This window comes from Carassius auratus, chromosome 23 (genome assembly GCF_003368295.1).
Source record: "Carassius auratus strain Wakin chromosome 23, ASM336829v1, whole genome shotgun sequence".
NCBI classification, from domain to species: Eukaryota; Metazoa; Chordata; class Actinopteri; order Cypriniformes; family Cyprinidae; genus Carassius; species Carassius auratus.
Genome location: NC_039265.1, coordinates 19,158,893 through 19,182,180, shown reverse-complemented (window position 1 = coordinate 19,182,180; position 23,288 = coordinate 19,158,893). Strand labels below are relative to the sequence as shown.

At 38.2% G+C, this 23,288-nt stretch overlaps 2 protein-coding genes and 1 long non-coding RNA gene across 3 annotated transcripts; 1 reads left to right on the top strand and 2 right to left on the bottom strand.

The window, feature by feature from the left end:
* Positions 1-727: 727 nt before the first annotated feature.
* slc12a10.1 (solute carrier family 12 member 10, tandem duplicate 1) lies at positions 728-13,361 on the top strand. The gene is made up of 27 exons (XM_026200305.1): positions 728-1,582; positions 1,953-2,294; positions 3,096-3,239; positions 3,324-3,399; positions 3,658-3,753; positions 4,118-4,257; positions 4,358-4,468; positions 4,634-4,745; positions 5,132-5,262; positions 5,426-5,510; positions 5,607-5,764; positions 5,928-6,035; positions 6,149-6,272; positions 6,647-6,748; positions 6,999-7,154; positions 7,259-7,358; positions 7,816-7,927; positions 8,034-8,165; positions 8,392-8,498; positions 8,862-8,944; positions 9,025-9,090; positions 9,172-9,276; positions 9,405-9,516; positions 11,147-11,233; positions 11,343-11,478; positions 11,558-11,625; positions 11,817-13,361. Exons 2-27 carry the CDS (start codon positions 1,986-1,988, stop codon positions 11,953-11,955), a joined length of 3,099 nt encoding a protein of 1,032 aa, XP_026056090.1. The 5' UTR covers positions 728-1,582; positions 1,953-1,985; the 3' UTR covers positions 11,956-13,361.
* Positions 5,955-7,039, bottom strand: LOC113041706 (uncharacterized). Its single transcript, XR_003275437.1, has 4 exons — positions 6,908-7,039; positions 6,560-6,745; positions 6,134-6,265; positions 5,955-6,050 (listed from the first exon to the last, which is right to left on the bottom strand). It is a non-coding gene; the product is annotated as an uncharacterized LOC113041706 (long non-coding RNA).
* On the bottom strand, positions 13,248-23,189 carry LOC113041658 (solute carrier family 12 member 3-like). Its single transcript, XM_026200309.1, has 26 exons — positions 22,745-23,189; positions 22,498-22,587; positions 22,272-22,347; positions 22,016-22,111; positions 21,652-21,791; positions 21,391-21,501; positions 21,183-21,294; positions 20,533-20,663; positions 20,369-20,453; positions 18,273-18,430; positions 17,952-18,059; positions 17,746-17,869; positions 17,568-17,669; positions 17,338-17,493; positions 17,160-17,259; positions 16,975-17,086; positions 16,719-16,853; positions 16,521-16,627; positions 16,365-16,447; positions 16,186-16,269; positions 15,869-15,967; positions 15,684-15,795; positions 15,513-15,599; positions 15,296-15,428; positions 15,091-15,158; positions 13,248-13,759 (listed from the first exon to the last, which is right to left on the bottom strand). Exons 1-26 carry the CDS (start codon positions 22,976-22,978, stop codon positions 13,621-13,623), a joined length of 2,982 nt encoding a protein of 993 aa, XP_026056094.1. The 5' UTR covers positions 22,979-23,189; the 3' UTR covers positions 13,248-13,620.
* Positions 23,190-23,288: the final 99 nt, after the last annotated feature.

The window sequence follows — 23,288 nt, the reverse complement described above, 5'->3', positions numbered from 1 at the left end:
CTTAAACACACACACACAAACAACACACACACACACACACATGCATGTTATTCAGTTTTATTATCATGCACACAAACACATACCAGTGTTGACAAGTCAGTGTTGATTTTTGGTCATAATCCTCATTTCATGTTGTTATATCGGGGTATGCCTAAATTACAACTAACCCGGACTTTGGGGTGAATTGCAACATTTCACTCCTTGAGTTTGATACTAAATCATGCATTTTCCATTTCTGTTATAAAGATGACAGCCACGCCATTTAATAGCAGACACTTCATTTGTGTCAATCACATTTTGAACACACTGGCTTAAAATAACTACAAAATACAGAAAGAAATGTCAAAAATGTTACAACCAGCCATGTTTCCCTGTATTTTTGGATCACAGGCATTAGTGTAAGTCTTCGGATGTTTTACTCTTTAGTTTGTTTCATTTCATTCTCATTTCGGATGATTCTTGTGTTTCATATTGTCCAATGATTCAATACTTGGTCGGTTATATGTAAATGTAAGTTTTATTATATTTAGAATTCATTTGAAAGTGTAATATATAGTAATTTGTTTCTTACGGTTTTGCGAATGAATGGCAACATATCAGTTTTAATAAAATGTTCTTAATAAAGCTCTTAATATGTCTCGATAAGATTAAGTTCTCATGAAATGTCTGCAAAATATTAATCCTGGGCCGTATATTCAGTGCTGTGTTTAATTCCAGGAATGATCTGAACCGTTCTGGCACCCGTTTACAGGCCTATATGAGTCCTGCTCCCTCTTTTTAATAGAAAGTTCTCCCAACTAAAGCCATGATTACCTCAGTCAGTCAGTAATGAGCCAACAAATTGTTCAAGATAAGGTTTTTATACAAACATGTGAGTGTGTGTGCGCGCGCATAGACAGATTATGGCATATTTCAAGGTTGTGTAAGGCACTGAACACAATGTTAAAAGTTTCCTATTAAGATCACTTGTTTCTTTACACAAGTGAACTTGAGACCTCGAGGCCATAAAAAGTCTAAAAAGTTTGTAAAAGGAGTTTCTCCAAAAGATCATAAAATCAGTGACAAAGCACATTACTTTTGTGTCTTTTGTGTATACTTCCAGTGCAACTAAACGCTTTTCTTCCTTCGATTACTCAGTTCAATCATATCATGAAATCATAAGTACATTTTTGCGCTCTTTTTACCACCCTTTTCTTTTACTGGTGCATTCTGTGTAATGGAATATCAGCCTCATATTAGATGTAATTATTTGGGTTAATGATTGACGGGAACCAGTTGACACAGATACCGTTATCAGGATGATCCGAGGAGGAAACGGCGCGCGCTTGGCATCTTTTATGTCATCAATTACGCAGAAATGCGTCTCGGAGCTAGTGCGCGTTCACGTGGGATGAGAGGAGGTCTAACTTTTGCTATAAATTTAGAAAGCCAAGATAATAACAGAAGACAATTTTCAGAAAAGGAAAAGGAGATGAACACCTGATTCAATTGGTTTTCTGCTGTATTTGTTTGCGTTTTCTTCATACATTCAGGTTCAAAGGAAGAAGAGACAGCTGTCAACCAACAGAGGAACATAATTACAGTAAGATATTAACTATTTTGGTGCAGTTTCTTCCTGAATCTACTATTTTGACCAAAGCCAAACCTGTCTGTAGAAGGAGATCATATTTCAACACAACTTTGATTAAAGTATTAGATTAGAAGTAGTCTACAATTTGGTATAAAATACTATTTATTTAACTTTGGAAAATAAAATGTATAAAATAATTATAATTATTTAGTATACTATTTAAATAAACTATTTTATAAACATAAAAAATATATATTAATTGTATGAGTGTTAATTTATTAAAAATGTTAATAGTTAACCATACTTAAAAATGAACTAAAACAAAAATAAAATTAGTTCTAGACAAGCTATATTGTTTAATTGCATTATCATTTGTTTCCAGGAGAAGCTGATATTTTGAACTCTCTGTGTTGAGATGGGGCAGCGCTTCTCCAGGCGCAGGCTGGAGGGGACGGAGGGCTTGTCTCCGGGTCGCTTCTCGGTCAGTGAAGAGGCTCCCCCGCATTACTCCTCTTACAGAACCGGCAGTGACACGGCTGTCAGCATGGAGACTCCGACACGGAGGTCGTCAGAAGTTGTGAACTCCAGGCAGGACAATAGACGACCTTCCATCTACAGCACCATGGACGCCATGCCGCATCTCGAGTTTTACGCCAACGCCACCGCCACGGGCCGCATCCGCCGCAGCAGGCCGTCGCTGGAGACGCTGCGCAAGGCTGCTGATGTGGGTCACGTGCTGTAAAAATACAGTAGCCCTGATGTACCGGAGGCCGCAGATTCAGGACCGCATTAAGACCCCTGTGACAGCGCCATCCAATTCACCCTCCATCTGAGGAGGCCTGACTCTAACTAAAGCTAACAGACGCAAATACAAGACACACGTGCGGAAAGCGATTACATTTGTAACTTATAATTTTGTTAAAATAATAATAATTATATTAACTATAAAAATAAAAAAAAACTTAAAAAAAAAACTATTATATTCTTCCAGATTTTTTAGTTGTGCAAAATACGTTAATTATGCTTCTTAATGCAAACTTGAAGGTTATTTTTTTTTAAACATTGCTTTAGATTATTGCATTCATAAACGCATTAGTTTGGCGCAAACCATTCACCGTGTTAATGGTTTATCGTTTATGTTATGTTTAGTTATTTATATATCTGAACAGAATACAATTTAGGCCTACCTCTGCGTTGATAAACGGGGTGTTTCTTCCAGGAAAAAATAATTTCTTACCAAAATACTAATATAGCCTAATAAAGCAAATCCAGAGGGATAACAGTTAGCGTTAGGGACTGGTTAGGAGAATATATCAAGTCAGTTTTAAATTATTCTAATCGATTCAAATGTAAAATAATTGCTATAAAATAATATATATTATAAAAAAATATAATAATAATAAAAAAAAACTAATATCCAAATTGCGATCTTGAAACTACAGTCTCCAGTACCTCAGAGTCATGCCACTCTTTTGTAATGTGACTGTGTATGATTTAAATTGGAAATGTGCATGTATTGATCTAGGATGCAGAATCTGGCAGTAACACGGGGGACTCTGGCAGGGGGAGCGTTTCGGTGCTACAGGAGACTGGAAATGAGTCCGAGGAAAACGGGCCCGAGGCAAAGACGGCCCAGCCGGTGCGCTTCGGATGGGTCACCGGGGTTATGGTGAGAATCCGTCAAACCTAAATATGCATGCGTACAGAAGGTCAATCCACACATGTGTATACATGATCTGCTTCTGTGCTTCAGATCCGCTGTATGCTGAATATCTGGGGAGTCATTCTGTTCCTGCGATTGTCCTGGATCACATCTCAAGCAGGAATCCGTAAGCCTGCGTTTCTATTAATATATTAAACAGTCCCGTAAAGTGGTTACTTTTTCACCTGGCCATTCCACTTGACTTACAATAAAAACCACAGGCTATTTGCTTTGGTAAAGATGATATTGCTCAAGAAATGTCCATGTCTGAGACTCACCAGAACTGTGTGTAATCTCAGATGGCCACTTATCTCTGATCTGTTTTGTCTACTCTGAGCTCTGTTCAGACATTTTGTCCTTTTCCTTTTTATTTCCTCTGCTTTAGTTCTTACATGGTTAATCATACTGATGTCCGTCCTTGTGACCTCCATAACGGCTCTGTCTGTATCTGCCATTTCCACCAATGGAAGAGTCTCTTCTGGTGAGTCACTCGTCAAGCTGATCAGATTGTGATCATCAGTGATGCTTTGCTGCGTAACTTGTCCTCCACTGTTTGTGCTATGGACATATAATGATGACTTACTGGAGAGAAGTGTGCTGGTGCATGTTTAAGCAAAAACTCCAATAGATATTGATTGACAATGTTTAATGTGGATCAGAACTGTCTGGATTTGTTAGGTTTGGTCAATAAACCAACCCATTTTTAAGATCTGATCCTATCTGATCACTGAAATCCAAATTACTTTTGAAAAACTGGGCCCAAAATGTCACAGTAGCCTCTTTTGGCAACCAGCAGCATCATATTTCTTCTCATTTCTCTTTGATATCTCCTCCTCTTCCACCAGGGGGTGCGTACTTCATGATCTCCCGTACTCTGGGTCCTGAGTTGGGGGGTCCCATTGGCGTGGTGTTTTCTTTCGCCAATGCTCTCGCTTGTGCGCTCAACACGGTGGGATTTTCAGAGACTGTCAGAGATCTTCTCATTGTAAGAGCGACTCGGATGAACACAGCACTTTTGTTGCATGACTTCATTACATGTGCATGTTATGCCAATTATAATATGATATATGTTTATGATGCAACAGGAGTATGACTCACAAATTGTGGACTCAATCAATGACGTACGGATCATAGGATCCATCACAGTCACTGTGCTGCTTCTCATCTCAATGGCTGGGATGGAGTGGGAATCGAAGGTACAGTCCTGGAAATAAACATGCATTTTACAGTAGTCACTGGTGGATATGTTTGTTAATGTATTGGGAAATATCTTCATTCTGCTTTTGAGTAACTGAATGAATGCATGCATGTGTTTGTGTCTTATAATGTAGTGTTTTCCTTTTCTTTTTGTTCTCTCATAGACCCAGATCCTGTTCTTCTTGGTCCTTATGATTTCTTTCACCAACTATTTTGTTGGCACTTTGATTCCAGCGACCCCCCAGAAACAGTCCATAGGGGTCTTCGGTTACCGCAGTGAGTGTGAAACGTGCCGCATCCCAGAAATCTTTCGTAACAAACTGTCGGTCAAGAACCAAATAGCTTTTAGTCAGTTCCTAGAAGTTTCATTAGTTTAGAAATATTTAACTTCTATAAAACCAGACAAGATTACTTAGTACCATAAAAATAACTGTAAATATTTAGGCAACATTTGTTTCAACATTCATTATTTACTCACATAGTTTATGGGTTTGGAATGATATACAAAACAATCACAGATTCTTTTGCTTTATGACTTTAGTTTTGGTCTTTTCAAACTTATTTTGGGGTGTCTTTTTTGCCTTTTTGTAGTTTGATAGACATATTTACTATGAGAAATGGTCTTGCAAAATAACTAAAGTATTTCAACATTGTTTTTCCAGGCGAGATCTTCTTGGATAACCTCTTCCCAGACTGGAGAGGGCCGGAGGGCGACTTCTTCCGAATGTTTGCCATCTTCTTCCCATCTGCCATTGGGATCCTTGCTGGAGCAAACATCTCAGGAGATCTGAAGGTACTGGGCATCTGCAAACACGCCAAAAACAAACGCTACTAACCTTTAGAGCTCTTTAGAGTATTTCACAGTTCATTAAGTTGCTGTGACAGTGATTTGGATTGGAGACGTGTGATTACGGCTCTAAGGTGTTGATCAGATGCTGTGTTTGGGAATGTTTCAGGAGCCTGAGATTGCCATCCCAAGAGGGACACTGATGGCCATATTCTGGACCACTGTTAGCTATTTAGCCATTTCCTCAACTGTAGGTCAGTAGTTTATTACCAAATTTATACGCCATTTTATATATTTTGTAATGAGTTGGTCATAGAGCAGAGGTTTAAAGGCCTGTGTCTGTCCCGCAGGAGCGTGTGTGCTGCGCGACGCCTCGGGGAACATGAACGACAGTCTGCCGCTGAACTTCACCGAGGCGTGTGAGGGTCTGAGCTGCGGTCTGGGCTGGAACTTCACCGAGTGTCAGCAGAGCGGCACCTGCACCTTCGGTCTCTCGAATAACTTCCAGGTGAGGCGCTTCAGTTGAAGCTGTCCTGTCCATGAATATATAACTGTCGGTCACTTATAGTCAGACTGTCCTCTACTCTTCTGTATCGCTCTTTCAGACGCTCCACTGGTTTGACAGATGAAATCATTTTTTCATTAATGTGGTTTCCCGCTCAAATCCCCAGGTCCTGATCCAGGTCTCTGGCTTTGGTCCGTTGATCTATGCAGGCATATTTGCGGCCACCCTGTCATCTGCCCTTGCGTTCCTCGTCTCCGCACCCAAAGTCTTCCAGGTAAAATGGCATACTCTAAACCAGATAATGTGCAACGTTATAAGTTCATCAAAGTGAACCTAGACTGTAAAATTCAAACAAAAACACTTTTTCCCCACCTCCTCTTGGGACAGTGTCTCTGCAAAGACAACATCTACCCGTACATCGGCTTCTTTGCAAAGGGTTATGGGAAAAACAACGAGCCACTGCGAGCGTATCTGCTGTGTTACATCATTGCCATGTGCTTCATTCTGATTGGTGAGTCAAAAAGTGACGTAATATTTAACACAACTTGTATTATTCAAAGATGATGTACACTGATATATTACATGCACATGTGTTTATGGGTAACTGGAATAAAAAAAAACTCCATCTAAAACCATTTTAAGCATAATTTTGCCACTTCTTTAACATGCAACTTTTATAAACTCATTGTAATTCAGAGATTAAATATTTGTAGAAAATTTTCAAATAAACTAGTCAAGCCAAAAAAAAAAGTGGTTAACTGCAAAAAAGGTGACTAGTATCAGTATGCCATTTCCTACCATGTAATCATGATGTTGTCAGCTAACATTTTATACTGTGTGCTTTCTGTATGTTTATTGTACAAATCATTTTCCATATCTCCACAGCTGAGCTGAATGTAATCGCTCCTCTGATCTCCAACTTCTTCCTCTGTTCTTACGCTCTCATCAACTTCAGTTGTTTTCACGCTTCTATCACTAATTCACCTGGTGAGTAAATATAAATGCATCTGATGACCTGTTTTATGCATATTTTGAGGAATGAATATGTTATAAACACATGCAATTAAAAAAAAGTGTTTGATAAAATTTGCTGTTGAAAACTGTTATAAAAAAACAAAAAAAAAACAAATAACAAGTAATGCTTACATTTGAGCTGCTTTTTGAAAGCCAGTTGAGTCCAGATCTATATTAACACACTCTTTTCTGTTTCCTGAACATTTCTTCTGCTCGTTTTCAGGATGGAGGCCATCGTTTCGGTATTTCAGCCCCTGGACGGGTTTGTTTGGTGCCGTTATTTCTGTGGTCCTGATGTTCCTGCTCACCTGGTGGGCTGCGCTCATTGCTTTCGGTTTAATCATCTTCTTATTCGGCTACGTCATCTATAAGAAACCCGGTGAGATTCTGATAATATAATGATTCTCAAAATAATGACTGCTCTTAATGGTATGCTTTCACATAACAAGACCAGGATATCTGAATGTTCTTGTGTCGTTCAAGAGGTGAATTGGGGCTCGTCTATCCAGGCCAGTACCTACAACATGGCTTTGTCCTACTCCGTGTCTCTAGCAGGAATCGAAGATCACGTCAAGAACTACAGGTCAGATCTGTTTATAAAGCACAATCCGTCTTTAATTCATGTTCCTGGGTTTGTTGTGAATGGTTCATCAGTGCATTTTATGCACAATGCTTTCTATAGCCATAACTATGAGATTAATTTCAAAAGGATGACTTCGAGTAGGTCATAGTTGTGAAGTCAAAATTGAAAAGTAAAAGACAAAATTATGAGTTGAAAATGAAAATGTGTGATTTTTTCATAATTATCTCATAATTATGATTTACCAAAGCATGATGTGTTTTCAATGTGGTGGAAATGGGCTTTTCACCATCTGATGATGATAATTATACAAACTTGATTTGTATTTATACAAACTGTCCTGTTTTATCTGTTAAATAGTCAACAGCAGTTCAACCCATCGGAAAGCCTCATTTTTATTCACTTTAATTAAAACCATGATATAGGTCCATATATTCACTCACTGGTTTCGTCTCATCAGGCCTCAGTGTCTGGTTCTGACGGGTCCACCGACTCTGCGTCCAGCGCTGGTGGACTTTGTGGGCTCTTTCACTAAAAATGTCAGTTTGATGATTTGTGGCGACATTCTCATGGTAAGACCCAGCTCGATGTCTGCCATTTAAAAAGAAGAAAAAAAAATATATATAATAATAATAATTGGCTACAAAAGAAAATAAAAATGGTTCTGTTTGTTTTTAGGACGAGGAGAAGTCTGTGTCTCAGCGCAGTTCTAATGAGATGATAAAGTGGCTCAATCAGAGGAAGGTTCGTTCCTTCTACACGTCTTTCAAGGCACCCGATCTGAGAGAAGGAGCCCGGCATCTTCTGCAGGTTAACGACACCACAATTCTTCAGTGATGAAACATGAGTAGAACAGATCACTGTGCAAATCACTTTTTGCATGAATTATTACATTTAACTCAATAGGACAATTACTGTACTTTGAAATAGTATTGTACACTGCACAGAATGAAAGCTTTAGTGATTTTTAATCTCTATATGTTTATTGGTTTACTTTGTTTAAAGTACAAAATATGACGTTTTTCCCCCTCTCAAGGCTTCTGGTTTGGGGAAGTTGAAGCCGAATATTCTGGTGATGGGATTCAAAATGAACTGGCAGGAAAGCAGCAGTAAAGGCATAGAGGACTATATCAACACTATATAGTGAGTGAAAAGAGCCTGTTAACCCTGAGATGTGTAGAGAAAGAGAGGGAAGCGTAATCTCATTCAATTGAGAGTAATGCAGAAACAAGCATTAGTTAACATTTATTCAAATTTTATAAAACAACATGGTAAAGTAACATTTTTCTAAAGAAAATCTCCACTGAGATTCAGAATTTTGAATTCGGAGGGAAAATTTTACATTTTAATGGAAAATACTACAATTTTGGAGGGAAAATGTAAAGATTTGGAGGGAAAGCATGCATAATTAGTGTGACCTGAAATTGGCCTTGAAATGTGACCTAGACATGTTTGTGAGATTCACTCGACTTGAGACTAAAATAAAGTATATTTGTTTGGTCTCAGTGATGCTTTTGACTCCAACCACGGTGTGTGTGTTCTCCGCTTGATGGATGGACTGGACATCCGAGACGAGTTAGAGACGGAGGGTATGTTGTGTTCGTCTGTGTGTGTGTGTCTCGTACAATCTTTGAACAATTTCAGTAATGCTTTCCTGTGTGTTTGACAGTCAACCAGGCTTTTGAGGTGGATGAGGCCATAGAGTCTGACGATCAGATTTCAGACGCTGACTCAGGTGAATAAACCGATCGATGCGTCTTCTCTTTGTTCTTCAACCTTATCTCGCTTCTCCTTTCATCTAAGTTTGTCCTTTTAGATGTTGACAACACAAAGAACATGGCGAAAGATCAGATCAAAACTGTGTTCCAGAGCAAACAAGGGAAGAAGACCATTGACGTGTACTGGATCTCTGACGATGGAGGTCAGATATGGACTGTAATCATTACAAGGCTTCAATCGTCATAATTTGTGTCTGATAACCCTTCAGTTAACACCGAACAGTTGAGTAATGTGGGTAAAGCTCTTAAAGTCTCCCTCTCTTTGTCTCAGGTTTGACTCTGTTAGTGCCATACTTGTTGACCAGAAGAAAACGCTGGAGACGGAGCAAAGTCAGAGTGTTCATCATTGGAGAACAGCAAACCATGGAGAACGACCGCAAGGAGTGAGACTCATGAATCATTACAAGCTGAGAAATGTTCTGATGTTTGTCCTTCGATAAAAATGTCTCAAAATGAGCTTGGATTTGCCTAGATAAAATCAGTTCTCTATATGAACTCTATAAAGCATTTCTGTCAAATTCCCCAAATTTCTAATTATCTTTTGCTGTTTAATAATTGGAATAATCAGATTCAAGAACGTTAGATCTAATTATTTCAAATCAGGAGGATCATTCGAATCATTAATGATATATTTGACCGAAAATCGTAACTATTCAATTGAATAGAGTCATCAAAATTGAGACTCATTTGAATCTTCAAACATCAGTTATTAGAAAGAGTTATCCGAATAATTAGAATCAACAGAATCATCAAAAGAATCATTCTAATCGTCTGAATCAAAAGGGAATTATCTGAATCATCAAGAGAATTAGAATCAGTCAACTATCCCATAAATTCAAGTTCCTTTAAAATTCAAAGCATAATTTTAAAAAGCGATGAGCATTTTGTATCGCAAGTCTACAGAGCCCCTCAAATTCGTTCTCTCGATTTATAAATTGTGCGCACAATTTAGCAAATCGACGGGCTGAAATAGTAAATTGTGCAGATAATTTAGCAAATCGACGGGCTGAAATAGTAAATTGTGCAGATAATTTAGCAAATCGATGGACTGAAATAGTAAATTGTGCACATAATTTAGCAAATCGACGGGCTGAAATAGTAAATTGTGCACATAATTTAGCAAATCGACGGGCTGAAATAGTAAATTGTGCAGATAATTTAGCAAATCGACGGGCTGAAATAGTAAATTGTGCGGATAATTTAGCAAATCGATGGACTGAAATAGTAAATTGTGCACATAATTTAGCAAATCGACGGGCTGAAATAGTAAATTGTGCGGATAATTTAGCAAATCGATGGACTGAAATAGTAAATTGTGCACATAATTTAGCAAATCGACGGGCTGAAATAGTAAATTGTGCACATAATTTAGCAAATCAACGGTCTGAAATAGTAAATTGTGCGGATAATTTAGCAAATCGACGGACTGAAATAGTAAATTGTGCACATAATTTAGCAAATCGACGGGCTGAAATAGTAAATTGTGCGGATAATTTAGCAAATCGATGGACTGAAATAGTAAATTGTGCACATAATTTAGCAAATCGACGGGCTGAAATAGTAAATTGTGCGGATAATTTAGCAAATCGATGGACTGAAATAGTAAATTGTGCACATAATTTAGCAAATCGACGGGCTGAAATAGTAAATTGTGCGGATAATTTAGCAAATCGATGGACTGAAATAGTAAATTGTGCACATAATTTAGCAAATCGACGGGCTGAAATAGTAAATTGTGCGGATAATTTAGCAAATCGATGGACTGAAATAGTAAATTGTGCACATAATTTAGCAAATCGACGAACTGAAATAGTAAATTGTGCGCATAATTTATTAATCGAGGGAGCAAAATAATAAATAGTGCATGTGATTTAGCCTACTAGTTTTTCCTGCATGCCATGTTTGGGGCTCTGTTTAAGTCTGCTTGTATTTTGAAAATTCACATAAAAGCTGTTAGTTACTGCACTGTTCTTGAATATATATTTATTATTTTATTAATAAAATCTTCTTCAGAATGATGACTTTGCTCCAGCGTTTCCGACTGGATGTTCACGATGTCATTGTGATGACGGACAGCGAAAGGCCACCACTTGCCAAGAAGTAGGTTTAGCCCAAATGGATAATTAATGTGCAATTAATCTGAAGCAAAGAAACTGATGCGCTCTAGGAATAAGATCTAAATACAGTAACACACCGTCTTTGTCGTCAGCATGAGGCGCTTTGAGGAAACGCTCGCCCCCTTCAGGCTGAATGATGGACAGCTGGACGAGAGGACGGCACAGCAGCAGAGGTCACAGTTTCCGTGGAAAGTCACGGACAAAGAGATGGACGCACTGAGACTTAAGGTGTGTGTGTAAAGTCTGTTTGTCCTCAACGTCCAGCTCCAATACTCGCCAGCTCAATGCTTCTTTCTTCCTTTGACAGACGGAGAAGAAAGTGCGGCTGAATGAAATCATACGGAGGAATTCGAAGTACGCCGCGCTGGTTCTAGTGTGAGTATTGACTGTAATACCATAAACCATTACTGGCTGCTGGTCAATATGTAATTCATACACAAAGCACAATCTGATAATATTCGAAGCCTCATGAATCATTTACGTTTTAAATGTAAGAATCATAATTTGAGGGCAAACACACCTGTTAATTATTAATAAACGTGTGTGTGTGTGTGTGTGTGTGTTAGGTGTCTCCCCGTGCCACAGGCAGACTGTCCCCGTTCTCTCTATATGTCCTGGCTGGACACGCTGAGCTGCGGTCTGCACTGTCCCGTCCTTCTCATACGAGGAAACCAGCAGAACGTCATGACCTTCTACTGCCAGTGAAACAGCCACGCGGGTTACTCACTTATTTGGCTCTTTAAGGCAAGACACTAAAGGAAAACTATTGCTTCATGTTTCAGAATAGTGAACGGAAAGCATTCAAAATACACTTCAGTGCTTATTTGCACTTTCTTTATTTGTGTCTGTAGGTTTCGGTTTCAACCCATGTCTTTAAAGGCCTGTTTCTCAAAATGAGTTTCTATGTCAGCACTTCGTTCTGAAGATTTGTTCATATCACATTATTGCAGTTTATGCCATGCCTGTAGATTTGATTTGCAGTCCATATATTTAAAGGCCATTTTCTCCTAATCAGTATCTATCTACATTTTAGCAGCACTTAGATTCAATAACACATGTTTATGCCTGTCTATATTTTAAAGGATTTTATTATTGCACTTTAACTGTTTGTGTCTGTAATTGCAGTGCATATCTTTAAAGGCTATATTCTCCTATCTCCTCTTCAGCACATCATATTTTACAGTTTTATTCTTGTTTATGTTCTGAAGGTTTTTATGGGGGCATTTGTTAAGATATCATTCAATATACACAACATTTTAATCTTTAAAAACATGTTGAAATTGTCAGTTTTATGAGTGGTATTTTCATTACAGAGTGATAGAAAGAGAAATCCAAAATCCCCCTCCAAGCTTAACCCCCTCATCATTACTTAAGATGAAGAAAACGTATATTTGCAGCTGATGGATTTTGTTTGTTTTGCATTAAAAATATCTAAAATAAAGTACAGTACCCCAAACCATAACTGGACACCTGACACACTTGTTTCAGACATTTTAACTATATTTGAGGCCACTGTAAATTTAGCTGCATAATATATTACTTCTTCAGTTGAATGTTTTGTCTTATTCTTTTGGCACGTTTAGCTCACCCTGTGTTGTTTCTCATTTTTATTTTTGTTGTGAATTCATGTTTGTGTTATGGTCTTGTATGGTGAAAGGGAAGTTGCTGAAAATAATTTTATAATAGGGAAAAACAAACTTTTAAATTAGTGTATCATGTTAATTATTAAATTCTTTTCCCCTTAATTTTACTATCATTATTTCGAGCCTTGAGAAGGGGCAGCTGTATACAGAAACATACAGACGCTCCATGAAATCTGTTTATTTCTGCTGTCATACAATGTGATGTTTAATTCTTTCTTTTCATGTGATTGAATAGGTTTTATGGTGTTTTTATACTTGGTGTAATGAGAAAATCAATGATGGTTGAGATGTTCGTCACTGTGCTTAATTGTATTTTTCACATTGAAAAGCAGATCAGAACACTTGTAATTCATAATACGGTAATCTACTGTTTATTTGCAGTCAAAATGTAACCTTCTATATTATTCATTATAATGTTTAAATGTAATTTTACAAAGCAAGAACGAATAAACTTATTTTATCATATTATAATTGTGTCTTGTTTAAATTTCATGAAACCTCAAGCATTAATCAAAGATCCAGAGATCAGAGACAGAGTGCTTCCCCATTTCTCTTCTATTCTTTCTAGTCAAATCATTAACATGTATCATCAATAATGTGCAATATATTCCACAGTCATTGTAAAATAGGATTATGCGGCTGATTTCAGTTCTGCATCTTGACATCACTGAAACTGACAGCAGATTTACATGCAGTAAGAGAAGTGTTTAATGATGAACAGTCACATTCACTGGCAGTAGAAGGTCATGACGTTCTCCTGGTTCCCTCGTATGAGCAGGACGGGACAGTGGATGCCGTAGCTGAGCACGTCCAGCCAGGACATATAGAGAGAGCTGGGACAGGTGACATCAGGGACTGGGAGGGAACTGACACACACGCACAGATTATATACACACACTACCAGTTACATATTCACTTAAATGGTTGAAATCAGCTTTAAAGACAAATATAAATTGTGCAACACTTTAGAATACTGCTCCATCATTAATAAATATTTACAGAAGAACACTTGTGTAAGACAATATTAGCTCTCTGGTAACCAACAAGAAACTGATTAATGAAATAGTAAAACAACAGTGCTTAATTTAATGTGTTAGTTCAATTTTAGTTAATCAGGAACTAATATTTTCCCAAACCTCCCCAAGAACCACATACAAATTAATAATTAATAAGAATGATGCATAGAGTATAATTAGTTCTAAAGTGAAGGTCATGCCCTCTAGTGAGTCAAGTATTACCAAATTCTTCAAAAAGAATTACTATTATTTGGATACGTATTCTTAAGTGAATAACACAATAACTCTCTAGTAATTACTAGAGATTGAGGTTTTTGTAAGATTCTGGATAGTAATTCCTTATTTGTATTATTTGATTCATTATTAGTGAGTTACTGAAATCTACACTTTAGAATAGTGATGCAAATAATTAATTATTTTTGAAGGATGTTGTAACACGTGAGTCATTACTATCAAAGACCTTGCATATATCTGCATCTCAAAAGCTTACAATGATGTCAGTCATTATCAGGGAGTTATCATGCTTGTCTCTTTAGAATACGGATCCAGATAATTAGTAGTTCCTTTAGAAGGATCTGGTAATACCTGAATCATTACTGGTGGGTTACCGTGATCTCCATTTTAGAATAAATTATATATATACATAATTCACATTAATTATGAACCCAAGAGTAGCTCAGAGTAGTTATTTGTAAATAAATAAATAAATAAAAGTAGTTACTGATTAGCTAATAGTCAACTACCACTTTCAAATAAGTGCTACATACTTAGTCGTTAATCAGAGTTTATTGTTAGTTAATAATAGTTACTAAAATGTTATTAGTGCATTAGGTATTTATCCTGTGTAGTTATTCATTTTAATGACAGAACAGTATTCTAAGTGTAACTGTAAATTGTGCTGAAATGTGAATTTCATTACAAAACAATTTAATTTGATCTTATCTTTAAAGTTTTATTTCTTTAGGTTTTGTCAATTTTGACTAAAGTATGCATATTAAGAGAGCTGCTATGCCAAAATTATGACAAATTGTGTGTGATATCATTCATTTTCATTTGTGTATTGGCTGAATATTTATTTTTTTCTTTGCCATTTTATTACTTCAACTAACTTAAATAATGTTTATTAAGTCATGGTTTTATTATGGATCTAGTTAAAATTAATAGCATTATTCTATACTCACATTACAACCAGAGCAGCATTAATTGAGTTCTTCTTGATTATCTCATTTAGTCTCACTGTCCTCTGTACCTGAAAATAAAAGACTGATGATTACACATTATTTCAAAGCAGCTTCACAGAAACTAACTGTTGTCTATAATGCATCATTGCTTTACTGAGCAGCTTTACTCAGGTTCAAAATGCCACACACTAGCGCACACACATACCTTTGGTTTTATGGCCTCCAGGTCTTTGTCGGACACTTTCCATGGACTCAGTCTCTTGAGCTCCTGTACATCTCCTCCAGACTGTTCTTCACTCAGCCTGAAGGGGGCGATGTATTCCTCGTACCGCTGCAAACTACAGGAACAGAGAGGAAGAAAACCATGCAAGTTACTATGACTCTGCATGTTTTAAATGCATGTTTATGATTGTGTTTCTTACTTTTTAGCTAGAGGAGGTTTATCCACGTCTGTTATCACAATGATGTCCTCGATCTCCAGTCGGAACCTCTTTAGCAGCATCTTCATGCTGCAAAGACAAACATGTTTAAAGAACCAACATTCTTGCACTTCAAAACTAGAAATTTGGTAACAAAAATGATGTTCAGCTGACTCTTTACGGTCGTCCTCCATGGTTTCTCGGCCTCCTAAGATGAACACTCTGAGTTTGCTCTTTTTCCAACGGTTTCTTCTTGTCAACAAATATGGAACTAGAAGAGTCAGACCTGAGAGGGAACAATGGCATTTCACAGTGAGAAAACAAATATGGAGATTGGTTTCAAGGCAGCTGTGTCTTACCTCCATCATCAGAGATCCAGTAGATGTCGATGCTCTTCCTGCCCTGTTTCATCTGAAACACCGATCTGACCTGCTCATTTGAGCCATCGTCAGAAGCATCTGGATGGGGAGACAAAAAAGTAACTTTATATGGTCAGATGGTCACATCAAATGAAGCTTAATTGAACCTGAACAGCTCTGTTATTATAATGGCAGCATTCCCACTGGTCTACTGAGTGGGATCAGAACATAAATTGTTGATTATAATTGTACGATTTCACAGTGTTTGTCAAATTGCATTAATGAGCACAAAAAATACATTTGGATGCGTGTCTCACCTGAATTCCTATCAGTCTCATCCTTTTCAGACTGTGGGACTTCGTCTGCGTCAAATGCCGGGTTATCAATTGCAGATGATCTGCCTTCAGACACAACAATCACACATCGGACTTAATTTTATGTCTCCAACTGCAGTGTTGACCCATTTTGAAATCGTCATATGGTATAAAACACACACCTGCACTGTGCAAATCATCCATTACATCCAGTCCGTCCATCATTCTCAGAATCGCGATGCCGTAGCTAGAGTCGAATGCGTCGCTGAACAGGAAACATTAAACAACGTTTTAAGCAACCGATTCACTGACATTTGTGAACAAAAACAGCAGCCCACCTGATGGTGTCAACATAGTCCTGTAAGCTCTCTGGTTTACTTTCCTGCCAGTTCATCTTGTATCCCAAAACCAGAGTGTTGGGTTTCAGCTTACCTAGACCTGAAGCCTAGAAGGATGATTGACGAGAAGAGTGTCAATCATCAATGTGAAACGTATGAAATGAGAAGAAACGGATGTAAAGCTATTGAGGGTCGTACCTGCATGAGATGATGTGCGCCCTCTTTCAGACTTTCAGCTGTGAAGGATGTATAGAAAGAGCGAACTTTCCTCTGATTCAGCCAGTCCACCAGCAAATCAGTGCTGTGCTGTGGAAAACTGGACTTCTCATCCTCCTGAAAGCATAAGAGAGCAATAACTGCTTTCATATCACAGGTTTCTAAAGAAACAAGTTATGTCATTTAGCAAGAAAGCATTTAGTTGCCAGTTTATCTAAATAATATGAACATCTCGTACCATGATAATATTCCCGCAGATCATCAGGCTGATGTTTTTGGTGAAAGTTCCCACAAAGTCCACCAGAGCGGGGCGAAAGTTCGGAGGGCCAGTCAGAACGAGACACTGAGGCCTAACAGAGAGTTTATACATAAGTGGCTAGTGTATTGTAAACTGAAGCAGTCAGTTTTGGTAAAAAGTCTTACCTGAAGTTTTTGACATGGTCTTCAACACCAGAGAGAGACATTGAGAAGGACAAAGCCATGTTGTAGAAACTCGCCTGATAAGACGTTCCCCAGTTCACATCTGGACACATGATCAGATAAGACAACAGTCCATACATTACATTTTTTAATTTGGTTATAATCTGCACCATTTACTCACGAGGTTTTTTATAGGTGACGTAGCCTAAGAGACAGAGAACAATAGCGAAAGTGACAAGAGCGGCCCACCACGTGAACAAAAACATGAGGACGAAAGACAAGAACGCAGCAAACAGAGATGTCCATGGATTGAAGTAACGATACTGCGGCCGCCAACCTGTGAGAGACAATAAACAGGACTGTTAAACAAAGATGATGGACTGAATTACAGAATGATAATCTCGTTCTCACCAGGTGATTTGGTGACCGTTGCGTGGAAGCAGCTGAAGTTGATGAGTCCATAAGAGCAGAGGAAGAAGTTGGAGATCAGAGGAGCGATAGTGTTCAGGTCACCTGAAAAGATCACAATGACACCAAATGTTGACGTGTCTAGAGAGAGAAACTGTGCTGGAGGAGATCCAGGACTCACCGATGAGGATGAAAGCTAATGCGATGATGAACATGAGCATGTAGCCTCGCAGAGGCTCGTTGTTTTTACCATAGCCTTTCCCAAAGAAGCCGATGTAGGGGTAGATGTTATCATTACACAAACACTGTGACAATAACACACAAAACATTAGAATGAAATGTGTGTTGAATAAATAGCATTACCCTCAGAACAGCCACACCATCTACCTGGAAAATTTTAGGAGCAGAAACCAAGAAACCCAGCGCTGATGACAAGGTGGCGGCAAAGATCCCGATGGTGATCAAATGGCCAGAACCTGAAACTGTGGCAAGAATCTGGAGAAAAATAGTATCCCAAAGCTAAAATATACTATTTTGAGCCACATTTGTGTAGCTTTAAGTACTAAGTTAGAAAAGTACATTGTTAGCAATGCCATGGTCATGGGTTTGATGGGTCTGATGGAATTATATGAAAGTTAAATCTACTCCAGCTGTCAGAATTCACAAAATGTGAAAACTGTTTTTTTTTTACAAGGCCGATGTTCTTACCTGGAAATGGTTTGCCAGTCCAAAGTTACATGTGTGGTTCTGCTCACACTCGTCAAAATTCCAGCCAAATTTACAGCCCAAACCACTGCAGTGGATCGAAGAATTGAGCGCTAAGCTATCGTTCAAACTTCCAGAAGCATCTCTAACAACAGTTGCAGCTGAGGGAGAAGAGAGGAAAGTGCCTTAACGAGCATTTTATTAATAAGACACACATTTCATGTCATCAGAGGGTTAGGGTTAGGGTTAGGTTAGAGGGTTAGGGTTAGAGTTAGGGTTAGGGTTAGCAATGCAAGACATATGCCTAATAATAGTAGTTGTTTTGTATATTTTAATAATTGGCAATGGCCTCTACATTACATTTTATAGCTGATGGTTTCGGAAAAGTTGCCAATAATTGGAAGCTAACATTCCAATATAACATTCCCATTCTTATATACACTGAACAAAATTATAAACCCAACACTTTTGTTTTTGCCTCCATTTTTCATGAGCTGACCTTGGTGATCTAAGTCTTTTTCTATGTACACAAAAGGTCTATGTCTCTCAAATACTGTTCACAATTCTGTCTAAAAGCAGTCAATATCTGGTGTGACCACAAGTTGCCTCATGCAGTGCAACACATCTTCTTGCAACATGGGGCAATTCATTGTCATTCTGTAACATGAGGTGATGGTCATGGATGAATGGCACAACAATGGGCCTCAGGATCTCATCACAGTATCTCTGTGTATTCAAAATGTCATCAGTTAAATGCACCTGTGTGTTCACTGTCCATAACATACGCCTGCCCATACCATAACCCCACTGCCACCATGGGCCACTCGATCCATAACATTGACATCAGCAAACTGCTCATCCACACAATACCGGGATTCGTACGCAAAGAGAACACCTCTCTAAAGTGCCAGATGCCATCGAATGTGAGCATTTGCCAACTGAAGTCAGTTACGATGACGAACTGCAGTCAGGTCGAGACATCGATGAGGATGATGAGCATGCAGATGATCTTCCCTCAGATGGTTTCTGACAGTTTGTGAAAAAATTATTTGCTTATGCAAACCGATTGTTGCAGCAGCTGTCCGGGTGGCTGGTCTCAGGAGGTGAAGATGCTGGATGTGGAGGTCCTGGGCTGGTGTGGTGATGGTAAAACTTTATTTTGATAGTCCACTTTAGACATTCTACTAGCAGTAAGTAACTTTGCAACTACATCTCAACTAGCAGTTAGTAGAGTATAAGTAAACTGTCTGCTTAATATCTTCTAACACTTTCATTGTCAACTTATTGTCAGCTTATACTAAGCCTAAACCTACCCCTAACACTAACCCTAAACCTACCTTAACAGTCTACTCTGAGAGTTAGTAGACATGTAGTTTAAAATTTCTGAGATTTAGTTGATATGTAGTTGACGTAGTTACAAAGTTATAAATAAAGTGTAACCGAAATTAACATTCAATTCACTGGCAACAGCTCAGGTGGACATTCCTGCAGTCAGCATGCCAACTGCACGCTCCCTCAAAACTTGCGACATCTGTGGCAGTGTGCTGCATGATAAAACTGCAGATTTTAGAGTGGCCTTTTATTGTGGTCAGCCTAAGGCACACTTGTGCAATAATCATGCTGTCTAATCATCATCTTGATATGCCACACCTGTGAGGTGGATGTATTATCTCGGCAAAGGAGAAGTGCTCACTAACACAGATTTAGACAGATCTGTGAACAATATTTGAGAGAAATGGGCCTTTTGTGTACATAGAAAAAGGCTTAGATCTTTGAGTTCAGCTTTTTTTTTTTTTTGCAGAAACATTCTTTCTTTAAAATAAAAAATAAAATATAACTAATATTGAACCCAAAATGTTCTAGGTGCCAAAATTTCTAAAACAATTCATTTTTATTAAGCTCCAATTAAATTTTTCACTTTATTTATGTATTTATTTATTTATTTATTTATTTTAATAGTGTGATAGCATATCAGTCGCACTCTAAGATATCAGCATTGGCCATTAAAAAATAAATAAATACATTAATTAATTAATTAATTAATTAATTAATTAAAATCGATCAATCATTGATGGTTGACATCTAATGTCTGATCTCACCAACAGTGATTAAGATCAATAAATAGCTCAAGGTGGTCCAGAATATGGCCAGAAGGGTCCCTTTAGGAATCCCACCCGATGGATCCTGGAATAACACAGACATAAACATAATTTATGTAGCATTTGAAAGGCACATCAACTTAAGCACAAAACACCAAGATAACCTTGAGATCTCCACAGATGTTGACTCCAGACAGAATTCCTGTGGCAGAAGGGAAGAAGATGGAAAACATCCTGAAGAAAGATCCATCTTTGCCTCGGAAGGAAGGCAGCAGATTCTCCACGAAAATCTCAGCTTTGAGGAAAAACAGCTGGTTAGGTTTGGATGTTGCTTCACCAAGTGCTCTGGCTGGTGGACCACCATCACTTGATGAAGTCATAATTATGGGATAAAAAGTCACAGTTAAGAGATAAATTACAACATAGTCAAAATTGAGGTAAAGATAATTTAAGGGATAATTGGGATGTTAAAAGTCACCATAATTCACAATTATGGCAAAATTATAATTATGTGGAAAAAAAGTAAAAAATGAACATATACTAAGTTAATTATGAGTTAAGTTAAACATTGTGACACTAAGTCATATATGAAAAGTCAATTACGAGAAGTAAAAATTTACAAAAATGTCATGATTGTGAGGAAAAAGTCTGAATCATGACATATTTACATTAACATTTTTTATGAAATAATTATGCATTTTTATTTCAGAATTCTGATTTAATGTCATAATATTCACTATTCATGTCCTAATAATGATTTCTCAAGTTTATCGGGTGCTTGATGCTGTATTAGATCCGGATCTCGTGTACTCACCACGGTAGCCAAAAACTCCCATAGCCTGCTTCTCTATGCCAGGGGGAATGAACGTCCCTACAAAATAATTAACTAAGGAGAGCAAGAGTGCGATGAAGAACAGGATCTGAGCCTGTTGTGGGGCGAAAACCAAGAATAATAATAGCAAGTATGCATGTCAAACGATACAGTACTGGGAAATTAGCAAAAACCAAAGCAGGGCCCTTACCTTTGCCTCCCAAGCCATGCCACCAAATGTGATGCAGAGCAGGAGGACGACAGTAATCGTCCCAATGATCCTCACGTCATTGACATCGTCCACCATCTGAGCGTTATTGTCCTGAAAAGAGAGAAAACGATTGTGAGTGAGATATTTAAAACAGAGTCAAGTCACATATTGAAAGTGCTTGTGTGGAATACATTTTTCAAGCCGCTCTCTGAAATTCCCACAACCTGACAATTAATACATTTATTTGTGAGTGTGTCTCACTTTAAGCACATCTCTGACGGTCTCGGCGAACCCCACTGTGTTGAGAGAACAGGCGAGAGCATTAGCAAATGCAAAGAGCAAACCGATGGGCGCTCCGAGCTCCGGACCCAGACTCCGAGAGATCATGAAGTATGTGCCACCTGGAGGAAAGATCACTTTAAAAAACAAATACAGCACAGACTACAACTGTTTAAAACAAATAAAAGCAATGCATTTCTTCCACAGTTTTACTTCTCAGGTAAACACATTTTGAATACGTTTATCATTTTTTACATGCAAAACAAGACATGATTCTGATTAAAACCAACATGAAATCTAATAAAACCCATGGCTGCTCTTGTGGTGAACAGTTGATTTCTCTCACCGGAGTAGACCTTCCCGTTAGTGGAGATGGCAGACACTGAGGTTGCTGTAATCGTTGTGATGGTGACAGACATGAGGATAATGACGCAGGTCAGAACTGTAAGCAAAAATTATGAATATGTACTATGTCTCTAAACACAGCCTAAAATAATTAAGTGAGGTAGGCTTCAATTGACAGTTTAAAAGTCTTACAAGTGACTTTAACTGAATTTAGGACAATAACTGTCTTAAATAAAGCAGATGGAGGATGGACTCACTGATTCCAGCTTGAGACGTGATCCACGGCAGCCGCAGATACATGATGACTCCCCAGATGTTCAACATACAGCGGATCTGAGGTGAAAACACAAAACTGACTTTGATTAAAGAATCCATCACCTGTATACATTTTATTCTATTATTAAATTTTTAATTCTGAAGTATTGTCAAGTAAATTGCTTATAGATAATGCTAAATAACAACATTTCAATGCTTCTTTCTCACCATGACTCCCAGAACCCATCCAAAGCGAACAAGCTTGACTTTGGGCCGTCCGTCGTCCTCTGGTGGTGGAGGAAGATCATCTGTGTCCGGCTGTTGACAGAAATATACAGAGAATCAACATCAAAATCAAAAGTGTTGCCATATAAGCAGTATTTTAGTGTACAGTATTCATTTAGACTCACTTGTATGTGCTTATGAACTTAATTAGTGCGTCTATTGAGATGACCACTTCTGAGGTTTTACTTACTGGTTTGCGCAGAAGATCCAGTGACGGTCTGGTGCTTTTTATACGTCCCGACCATGTGTCTTTGGCATAAAATTCAAATTTTGGCACGGGGTCCATCGGATTGTAGAATGACATTTTGCCCTTGTCCTTCTCTTTCTCGTAATCAACCTCCCCCATATCCACGCTAACACCTTGAGGCGGGATGTTGCTGTCTCCTGAATTGAATTTTCCGATTCGAGCAATATATCGGGTCATGGTTGATTCGGTGGGAGCTTTGCCTGTGAATTTCCTTCCCTTCCTGCTTCAATCCTTGTGGAGATCACAGAATGATTCCTCAGATCCAGAGAAATCACATCAGGCAACCACAGCGTGCTCCAGCCAGTCGTGTGGACATGGCCTGACCTTCCTCGGCTGTCAGGAAATGAGTTGCGTTTTCTTTTATACCTTGACTGAGCCTTCTCACATACACCCACAAATACATTATCATACATAGATATTGCTGCTGAGCCATGACTGAAGGTTATTTGTATTGTGTTCTCATGCTATCTTTGAAATCTTGTTTGGA